Source organism: Telmatherina bonti, assembly GCF_933228915.1.
Source record: "Telmatherina bonti genome assembly, chromosome: 19".
NCBI lineage: Eukaryota > Metazoa > Chordata > Actinopteri > Atheriniformes > Telmatherinidae > Telmatherina > Telmatherina bonti.
This window is the reverse complement of record NC_136617.1, coordinates 34,540,356-34,551,821: the sequence shown is the minus strand read 5'-3', so window position 1 is coordinate 34,551,821 and position 11,466 is coordinate 34,540,356. Positions and strand designations below refer to the sequence as shown.

Genomic DNA, 11,466 nt, shown 5'->3' with positions numbered 1-11,466 from the left:
TGGGTAGGGATGACATCTTGCTGCAAGTGTGGGACTTCAAGTGACTCCGAGTCTTGTTCACGAGAGAAGAGAACTGGAAAGGGAGGTCGACGGCTGAATTAATGCAGCATCTGCTATTAAGTGGATTCTACATCTGCTTTGTACTGGGTGTTGGTTGTCTTCATAGATCTGACAACATCCTGATACAAAGAGAGGAATGGTGTCAAATTCTGGACCTGATGAAGGAAACAGCATAAAGTATAGCAAAGCGGTTTATTAGACACAACGTGACTTTCATATTACATCCAGGTCTTGTGTACTTTGGGAGTTCCACTCTGATACCACACACATGACATGTGCGTGCACACACAGGTGATCACACTTCCCTCACAGACAGCGAGCCAATGTCAGAAAACCCACCAACTAGCTGAAAGTCAGACAAAATTACGTTTTTAAAAACTCTCACAGGAAGCTGAATATGGAAACATTTGCAGTCCAGCAGTCGTTAGTGGAATACGTCACCCGCGTAAAACTTCAATAAGATAGTTTCAACTGTTTGTGTTTTGTTACTTTTTGAGATATGAAGAATGTTTTAATAAAAGTCTAATGTTTGATGTCACGCAGCCCTCATTGTCTTCAAAAGCGATCATTTCTGCAGCATGATCCATCACAAACAAACAAAACCATTTTGAGTTCATTTGGAGGACAGCGGAGGTCTGGCATGTCCTCAGATTGACCATTTAAATAAGTCAAGCAGCACAAATTATACATTTTTCCAAGCACAAACTACAACACCAACTGACCTGCTGTATGCACAAAATCTGGAAAGACGGGAAACACCAACACCAGCGAGAGAAGAATAACACCAAAGAAATGTTGTGAAATTTGAGACATTTTTGGAAAATCATCTATGAACTTTCCCACAAAATATTGTACATTAAATTATTTGCAGAAATGAAAAATGTGTATTTCACAGATACTGCACCAAGAAAAAAAATCTGGGTTTACAACAGAAAGGTTAATTTGATTGTAAACCACTGTCTGCATACTTCAAAGTGTGCAGAGCCTGAATGTAATGAAAGAATGCACAGAAGCAGCTTTCTGGATCAGTTTGTTGATTCTCTTCAAGTCTCTGGTTCTGATGCTACTACCCCAGCAGATGCTGCAAAGCTGACTGCACTCTCCACAACAGACTTCTAGAAGATATGCAACATCTTGGTGCAGACGTTAAACCATCTCAGCTTCCTTAAGAAGTACAGTCTGCTCTGACCTTTCTTGTAGATGTAGTCAGTGTTGCATTTCCAGTCCAGTTTGTTGTCCAGCTGAACTCCAAGATACTTGTATTCCTCCACCACCTCCACCTCCTCTCCCAGGATGGAAACAGTGCTTTGTTTATTCTTCTTCTTCCCTAAGTCAACAATCATCTCTTTTGTTTTGCTGCTATTTAATATGAGATGATTGTCACCGCACCATTTAACAAACTGACTGACCAGTTCTCTGTACTCTGCTTCTTGTCCATCCCTGATACACCCCACAACTGCAGAGTCATCAGAGTATTTCTGCAGATGACAGGACTCAGAGTTGTACTGGAAGTCTGAGGTGTACAGAGTGAAGAGGAATGGCCAGAGTACAGTTCCTTGTGGTGCACCAGTGCTGCTGACCTCCATCTCAGACACACAACTAGAGCTGCAACTATCGAGTACTTTTGTAATCGGGTACTCTGTTGATTATTTCTTCGAGTAATCGAGTACTCTAAAGTACTCTAACGATTTTTTTAAATTATTATTATTATACTTTGTAAAACAAAAACTCAACCAAAGTAAATCTTTAAATGTATATTTGTGAAGCTGTTGTATGTGTTGTTACTACCTAATGCATGAGGAAAATGTGTTTTGAAATATGATACTTTTAAAATGTTTTAAAAGTATCATATTTTAAAATGTGCCGACATGTTTGTGCTCAATGTGTGGAGAAACAATTTTCAACCAATCGCAAATTTCTGCATTTTAAAAGATTAAAAGAAGAATTCCCGTAGAAAGAAGGAGTGACTTGTAAACATGTCCACAGTAAGAACCAGCCGATGTCTTGGTGGACGACACGCCTGTTAAAAGTGTGTCTGTTTAATCCGGAATAAAAGTTTGCTGCAGGAACAGAGGCTCCGTCACACGCTGCCTAAAACATGCGCTTTGACTCTGCGTGTGTGCAGGAGAGACGGATGAGGGACGGATTACCGGGGGGGGGGGTCATTTCAGGTGCAGCAGCATTAAGACCTGCTTTACAGCACACACACTGCACTACGTTTTCTGTCCTTTTCAGTGTGAAATGGTCCCACACTGCCACTTTTTCGGTCTTTTCCTCCCCTCTTCTTCATTCTCTGCCGTTAGAGACCAAAGCAAGGAGGATCTTCAGACAGAAAGCAAAGCGCTGCTGGTGGAAATGTCCGTCATCAGTCCGGCTGAAACAGTCAGACTGTACAGACACACCGTAGGCCACAGGTTCTGCTTTTATATGTTTTATACATGTTTAGATGTTTTATATGTTTACTGAAGCAGTGATGTCGTCCCTCCGAACAGCGCTGTGGTCTGAGAACGCCAAAATATATCACCATGTGATATTAATTAAATGGAGCCTCGATCAATTTTTGTACTCGAGTTACCCGAGTAATCGTTGCAGCCCTACACACAACCTTTCAGTCTCACAAACTGGGGTCTGTTTGTGAGGTAGTCATAGATCCAGGTGGTTGTGGAGGTATCCACCTGGAATTTATGGAGCTTCTCACATAACAAAGCAGGCTGAATGGTATTAAAAGCACTGAGAAATGAAAGAACATGACCCTCAGAGTGCTGCCTGAATGGTCCAGATGAGAGTGTGCTCTCTGGAGCAGGTATATGATGGCATCTTCAACCCCAAGTACATTACGATATGCAAACTGGAATGGGTCCTGAAAGGTGTTTACTTGCTTGTTGAGGTGAGCCAGTAAGAGTCTCTCCAGGACTTTCATGATGTGAGATGTTAGGGCAACTGGTCTGTAGTCACTTGGTTCAGCTGGTTGTGTTTTTTTAGGCACTGGAACAAGGCAGGAGGTTTTCCACAGCACTGGGACTCTGTTTATGAAAGATTTATGAAATATTCTCACTAAACTAATCTTCATTACCTATATAAACATTCTGAAAAATATTTTACATATTAGGATCATTGATGTGCAGTGACTACAACTAAACAATCTAGCTATCACAGTAACGTATTACCGCACTGAGATGGGGGAGCGAAATGTCAAGTGATGTCAAGTGAGCTATTTTTGTCTTGTGTGTTTCATTTCTCTACTTAACTAACATTAGAACAAGTTCATTTCATGATTGACAGACAAGATGTGTTTATTGGTAACTGTGGGCCACTGTTAAACTGGATTCGTCCGGATATCCATTCTGCTTCCAAACAGCAGCAGGTAGTTGCCAATACAACGATTCCACCACAAGATGGCAAAACACTAAAAGAACAGCTGCCAGATTCCAGGATTGGAGGAGTCTGACTTAACCTGGAAAGAAAGTTTAATTGTATACAAAAAGCCTTACGTGTGGCAAGACATCATTGATAGAGGAAAACAAAAACAACCTTCAGCATCTTTTCAGCACTGTAGCCAGGCTTACTAGGAGCCGGAGCGCTGTGGAGCCATGTATTCCTTTCTCACTTAGCTGTGATAATTTCACGTATTTTTTCAGGAATAAAATTGATACTATTAGAGATCAAATTGACAATACTCTTCCTTCTACCTATAATGTTGAGCCTGTTGTGGTCTCCGAAGCATCCTTAGAACCAGGATCTGACTTGTGTCTAAATAGTTTCTGTCCTGTCCAACCCTCTGAATTAACTAAAATAATAGCTTCATCTAAACCATCCACCTGTATCTTAGACCCTCTCCCAACGAGCCTCTTTAAGGACATTTTCCCTTTAATTAATACATCACTACTAAATCTTATCAATATGTCTTTAGTGACAGGATATGTACCACAATCATTTAAAACTGCTGTCATCAAGCCTTTACTTAAAAAGCAATCTCTGGATCCAGAGGTGATAGCAAATTATAGACCTATATCTAACCTCCCGTTTATGTCCAAAATTCTGGAGAAAATAGTTTCAGCTCAGCTACATGCCCACCTGAGCAGAAATAATTTATGCGAGGAGTTTCAGTCAGGATTTAGAGCTCATCATAGCACTGAGACAGCATTGGTGAAAGTTACTAATGACCTTCTTATGGCCTCAGACAAAGGACTTCTGTCCGTACTTATCTTGCTTGATCTTAGTGCTGCATTTGATACAGTCGATCATAACATTCTGTTACAAAGACTAGAACAGGTGGTTGGAATCACAGGTACAGCGTTAAGCTGGTTTAAATTATATTTATCTGATAGACTTCAGTTTGTTCATGTAAATGACAAGTCCTCCTCCCAAACTACAGTAAGTCATGGAGTTCCTCAAGGTTCTGTACTTGGACCAATACTCTTCACGCTATATATGCTCCCTTTAGGCAAAATTATTAGACAGCATGGAATAAACTTTCATTGTTATGCAGATGATACACAGATATACTTATCCTTAAACCAGATGAAACAAATCAAATTGTTTCAATCTTTAATACAATTGAAACAATATGATAGATATTTTATTTGAGGTGACTGATTTCAACTAACAATCCCTGTAGGACATGAACATAATATAGTACCGAGATGGGGAGGGATCGGGAGACTTTTTTTCCTTTCTCCCTTTTCTAATTTGGTTATTGTTCAACCGATAGTCTAAACTAACCTGAAAAAATAAAATAATTTATAGACTGGCAGATCAAGACACATTCATTAGTAACCATGGCCACTGTTTGACATAATCATTCCAGATATTCTTTCTGCTTTCTTTTCTGCCCGTTTCTCACTAATATTTCTGTTGCCATGGTTACCAACTGGCTTTTGAGCCAGTGCAATGATTTAGAACTATTAGGCTATTTGACAGAACTGTTTTTAACTGGTGTCCTATATCACTTTTTGACGGACACGCTGCAACCAATCAGAATCAATTATTTACATAAGGTATAATAAGTGATATCATTATCAAATTCTCTTTGAATAATTCAATATATTTTATTATAATATTATAAACATGTCTTCTAAGAATATATCTTAAGTTGTATTCATATTTATATTGTCCTTGCAATAATTATATTATTGTAAACTGTAAAAAAAAATTTCTTTAAAAGGGGAAATTATCTTTGTATAGATGAAAAGGTATCTTCAATTGGTATATTGATAGGAAAAATTGCTAAATATGGCCAAACTGAAAGTGTCACACATGAATTGAACCACTTTCTGCCATCAGGTGGGTTTTACATGTTTACATATGAAAAAAATCAATTGATACAATATGATTTAAGTTATCAGTAATGTGTAATTTTGTGTGTCTGATCCAGAGTATGTGACTGCAGCTACGATCCTCACCACTCTGAAGAAATTGGAGGTGGTCCTCAGACCCAATGGTTATCCTCTGACCTTTACTGTGGTCAGACACCTTCACTGACTCTCCAATGGGAAATCCTAATCTACTGATTCTCATTGTGGCCTTGCTTGGTTTGCTGAGCCCATGTCAGACCAGACTGACTCCTAGAGTCTCCTTCCCCATGGGTAAGTTTATTGGTTATTTTGGTTATTAGAACAAACTGTGGAGAGCTGCAGAGGTGGAAGAAAACAGACTATTGAAGCCTAGATAAAAGATGTTAAATGATATAGAGATTATTAAGATAGTGTTGAAATGCCTTGTAACTACAGTGGGGCCAGTAGTTATTAGCTTAAAGTTGCACTGTAATTACCATCGCTAATAAAATACAAAATTATTTTTGTGTCTGAATGGGTCTGAACAGTTCATTGTTTATAAATAAAATCACAAATTAAAACATTAGCAATCAGCAGAGCTGAAATGGTTTTAGCAGAGCTGAAGTCATTATAGTTCTACTAAATCAAATTCAAGCATTTTGACATATTTCTGTATGTGTATTAAATAAGTTAAAGTCTTCCATTTTATTGGAGAGTACAGGGGATAACCTATAAGTTGTCAAACAATTCAAGGTGGTGCAACATATATTTGGGAATACAAATAACATTGAACATGAAACAAATAGCAGAAGTTAACTATAATCCATTAAGAAAACAATAACCGATGAGGTTCACATTTGGATGACCCTTTTATCAACACACCATGGGAAACTGGTTATGCCAGTGGTATACCTACTGTCTTAAAGAACTGCGTGCATCGCAAAGTGATTTTGAAGTGGTCTTATTCCTCTTTTGAATTAAGCAGTTTTGAGCTGCGAATGCAACAGACTTATCCACTTCTGTGTGCTGTCATTTATAGAACACCGAAACATAACAAAAATTTTATCAACGATTTTTATGAGTTTGTTGCTTCTATTTTTACATGTTATGACAAGATTTTGACTGTTGAAGATTTTAATGTTTACCTAGGTTTGTGGGAGCTAAGAGGTAAGTAATGACCAAGGGAGTCAGGTGTTCAAGAAAACTTATTAACAACAATATTAAAAAACAGGGCCCTTTAACCTAAATGAAAATTAAAAATAAAATAAAATTGTTCTTGAGGGATGTTCAGTGTGAATCCATCCAAAGTTCAAGTCAAAAGTCAAGGGAAGTCAAGTCAAGGGAAGTGTTAAGTCGGCTTTCGTTGGTGTCGACCCGTTGGACTGACACAATCCTACCACAAGGTTAGCTGTAGGATGTGGTAGAGCTCAAGATTTAGCTGGGAGGCTCGCCATCATTGGATCGCTGGTCATGTGGCTACAAAGGCTGAAGCATCACTTTCCACGGTCCCAATGCAAAATTATCTAAACAGATTAAATCAAAGTGTTGCACAACATTTACCTATTCTCTCAATATGGAAAATAACAAAATATAGTTCACAGTTCGGTCATCATAGTTATTTTCACAATAAAACTCCTGGATATACCATTTTAACCAAATGTAATTAAGTGAAATCAATATATTTGACCAAATAATCCACTTATTTCTTCCAGACAATTTACCCTTTAAGGTAAGTTCTACTTTTCCATGCATACATTTCTTTCTTTTGAAAACCCCTTTTACCATAGGATTTTAGGTTTAAAAACAGCAAAAGCATTTTGATAAACAAAAATAAAATAAATGGCAGCTGTACAGCTTTTTCCTATCTTAATTAACTTAAAATAATTTCTTTTTAGCCGTTGTACAAGGTCTTATTTTCATCCTCAGTAACAAAAGAAAATGACTAGGTATTTCACAGTGTAAAAGTAACTTAAAAGTGCTTATTTCAGTAATAAAGTAAAACAAGTAGTCTTCTCAAAAGAGTCATTTCCATTTAATTACATTTTTGATAAAGAACATAAAGCGCGCCTTGTGGCATCCACACATACAACCAATTAACACAGTGGTTTCCAAACTTTTTCTGCAGGCCCCCCTTGTCATCGACGACAATAATGCTGAGCCCCCTCCCATCACATAAACTAAAGAAACATACTAAGAAATGCATCTTTAGTTTCAGTGGCTGTATTGTAGGTAACTATAATTAAAACCGTGTCAGTATTATTATCCATTCTTCTGCTTTAGTGTCAAACACTACTACTACTTTTGGTTGAGGGGAGTTTTCTATGAGACGATGCTGCTTTAGTAAAACAACTTTGCTATATATGATAGTTGGATAGTTTATTTCTAGAGTAACCTGCAGGCTTTTCTTTGTGTTCAGTATGAAAAGTCCACAAGTGGTGGTGTAACTTGTTTGGCTTCGTACTTCATGATATTAAATTATACTATTTTGGTCCATGCAAAAGACTATGGTCTCAATATTACCCACCATTGGTGATTATTATTACTGGTCAAGCTGGGACAGATATACTCCATGATAGTTTGCTTTTTTTTGTACTTGAAGTCTCTTTTGTTGATTTATCATCATTTCCAATGATGTTTTTATAAATTTATCTGGTGTAAAAACTCCCAAGTTTTATTTAGCCTTGCCGCGCCCCCCCTGTGATTACTCTGGGCCCCCCCTGGGGGGCCCGCCCCCCAGTTTGGGAACCACTGAATTAACATGAGAAGATAGCTTACCAAGAAAAAGTTTGAACAGGACACGGCCGGTAAATTAAGTGTTTCTTATACCCATTTTCAGGTGGGTTACACTTCTAAACTGACACAGCATGTTCGTGGCCTAACACAGGTACAGGGACACACTTTGGACCTTGTCCTGTCTTATGGGTTTTCAGTGGAAAGTGTTGTGGTTGAGGAGGCTGTGTTCTCCGACTACTGCCCTGCAGTGATGTGCGGTCAGGGGAGGCAGGTGAGGCAGTGCCTCACCCGTCATGGATTTAAAAACGGAAAAAATACATGAAATAAATGTTAATATTTTCCATTAATCTGTATTTAAAATGCATTTTCAGTATTACTACATACATATTTCTGACATTTTATCAGAAATTTTTTTTGCCAAATTTGAGTTATCACCGATGGCAGAAACCCTGGGTGAGGCAGTGGCGAGCGGTGCTTCACACCTGAAAGCACAATCCAATACAAACTGGGTAGAATGATGCGTTCCCGTTTCTGTTCCTCGGCCTGTTGCCAATATGAACTTTGTTCAGGGACGTCCATTGCTTGTGCTAATAGGGAGGCCTCTGCAAGCAGCAAGTCCCATCTATTACAAAGAGCCTGCATTTCCTCTTGTAGTGCCTTGATGTTTGCAGCTTCGACATCAAGAGAAATATCTCCTGCCTGAAGAATCACATTTCGGTTTACAGTGCAGTGCAAAATCTTAACCCACACAGCAGAAGACACCGGTGGAGCTTTAAACAATGACGGGCAACCCCAACTTCAGATGTGTGTGGTGGACACAGCTGCTAGAAGAGAGATTAGTAGAGCTATGGAGAGAACAAAAGGTTTTCTTTTGTTTTTCGTTTCAGCGCACACAACTGCAACAACTTGCTGCCTGCTCGCCATCTTGTTGTCAGGCACGCTGTGGTTGTCATAGGAACTAGGAATATTTGTTTTTCGTTGTTCACACTCGAGCATGTCGTGCCGTCACACACCAACTGACGCCGACAACTAGTCGTGGTTGTCAATAATGGTGGCTGACAGCAGTCGTACAGTATGAGTACACATGTTGTAGGGTCAGATAGAGTACGAGGGACAAACCCGGTCGTGCAGTGGGAGCATTTCCCCGACAGTCAGATTTCTAAAATCGCACAGTGTCCGCCTGGCATAAGTGCTCCTGTAAGAGGGGATCTTAATGGGCCAACAATTCCAGAGTTCCAAGGAAATTGCCATGATGGACATCATCCAAATTTGAGGTTTTGCCTCTGAATGCAAGATTTCTTGAAACTAAATGAAGAGCTTCGTCCAAAAGCCTCTCTAAGATCTTGGTATGCTCCTCTGCTTCTGTCTTGAGCTGTTTTTGAAGGTGACCATCAACTCCTGTGGCTACCAATAATGAGTGCTGAAAGCTATTCCATTTTACATATGCACTGCTTATGGGGAGCGTGTGTCTCATGTTCTGGGAACTCTCCATACATTTTTTGCCACTTGAGTTCTGATAACTTAAGTCCATCTTTGCTGTTCAGTGCGCTTTTAGATGGCCTTGTCTGCTCATGTGAGAAGGCATGGGATGCAGAACACAGCCTTTGCATTGTCACTGTGAATCAACCAGTCCCTCCTAATCTTCTCACGGCCATTGGCCAATTTAACATATTGAAGGTAGTTAGGGAATGCTTTGCCTTTCTTGTCTTTGGGTGCGACTCATGTCAGGTTTACACTTTCACTGGCCAATCTGCAAACAAGAGTCTTTCTCTGCTGAACAGTTAGCTTGTCTGGCCTCAGTCCTGGGTCCTCTGACAACAATTCTTCTGCATTTCCCTCACTTGGCCCTGCCTTTCCTCTCCCCCAGCCTCCTCACTACTCTCAAACACATCTACAAGCATGAAACACACATGATTTATGTTAGCCTCAACCTGATTATAGACTCACATCCTACTTGATGGTTGTACTGGCTACTGCTCGTTTCAGTTGAAACTGCTAGATGATTGCTGGTAATAACTTAAAGTTGCCTCTAATAGCTCACCTTGTCTCTCAGACTCACACCCTTCTTTGCTTTCAGCATCTGATGCAAAACTCTTTATATCTACAAAACTAAATAAATTGGAATTTGCCTCTTATCATACAAATAACCCAGCCTACTTTTAAAAGCAAGCTCACTTTGTATTTCTAGTGCCATTTTAGTATAAGATAAACTGCTAAGGATAATTAAACATATGGCCAAGCATTGCTTATGATGTTAACAGATTGTCTTTTAAATGGGGCTTATTTTTGTGTTGCTATGGGCTGAGCTTGAAGGCTGTCAACCAGTCATAACTAGTAACTATCTACAAGAGAGCGCTTGACATCTACCAGTGACAAGAAATAAAAAAAGATTATGTGAAAGGTTGTAAATATGTTCATTAATAGTCAGACATGAAGTAAACATCAGATGTGCTTTCCTACAATCAATGCTTAAACTAGCATAATTATTTGCTATAACACAGTATTCCTCATGGTCAGTAGGTTGCAGAGGCAAAACGGTTTTAAACCATTATTCAGCCACATTAAGAGGAATGGCTTATTGTTTTTCTATGTTCTCACCACACACACCTATCTCTCTTGCTATCTATTTAGGGGCAAAATATATGGCAAAAATCATAACCATAATTAATTTTATTGATATTGAGATCACAATTTTTTAACACGATTATTCATTGGCTTTTGTAACATCATGAATTTATTGACCACTGACAATAGCTTTTAAGCAATACACTTGAACAAACCAAATTCTCACCATGTTTTTGCTCATGTCATGGTGTGAAGATGTTTGACCCACAAGCAAGATCAAGCAACATGGAGTGTAAGAATTAGTTTTATTGGAGAATGAGGGAGATGGTTCCAGAAGACCCAAAGATGGGGTTCTTTGTTTCGGAGTTGCAGTGAATAAGGGTGGTGTCAGGTGATCCGTGAGGACTAGTGTTAGCAGTGGGACCCAGTGAGGGTCTTTTGATGGAGGGCGGACAGGCAGCACCAAGATGATCAGATCCGGAGGATAGCCAGTGAAGTAAAATGCCAGGTGGTTGGTATGGAAGAAGTGATTGCTGGAGAGGATTGACCGCTGGGAAGGAATCACAGGGAGCTCAGGAGAATCCAAGTAGTTTCTCACAAAGGTTCAACGCTCAAGCAATGAAGGACTGGCAGTCAGCTCCAGATATAGTGGTGGGTAATTGATCACCAATTCTCCACAGCACACCTGTGGTGAAAAACATCACCCTCCGGGAAAGGTTCCTCTGGCACACTCTGGTGGAACCTGAAAAATACTTTAGAGAACCCAGACCCCTGACAGCTCATCTCTAAGCTGAGCCTCTTCATCAAGCTGAAGAAGGACTTCTATAGGTCCTTT

General features: G+C 39.4%; 1 protein-coding gene across 1 annotated transcript in view; it reads left to right on the top strand.

The window, feature by feature from the left end:
* Positions 1–5,548: 5,548 nt before the first annotated feature.
* The window catches only part of sema4ab (sema domain, immunoglobulin domain (Ig), transmembrane domain (TM) and short cytoplasmic domain, (semaphorin) 4Ab), a gene marked incomplete at both ends in the record, with an annotated part of 49,194 nt that continues 43,276 nt past the window's right edge, over positions 5,549–11,466 (top strand). Inside the window, one exon of the mRNA XM_079258795.1 lies at positions 5,549–5,645. Within this exon, the coding sequence (XP_079114921.1) occupies positions 5,549–5,645 (97 nt within the window). The remainder of the gene's footprint in view (positions 5,646–11,466) is intronic.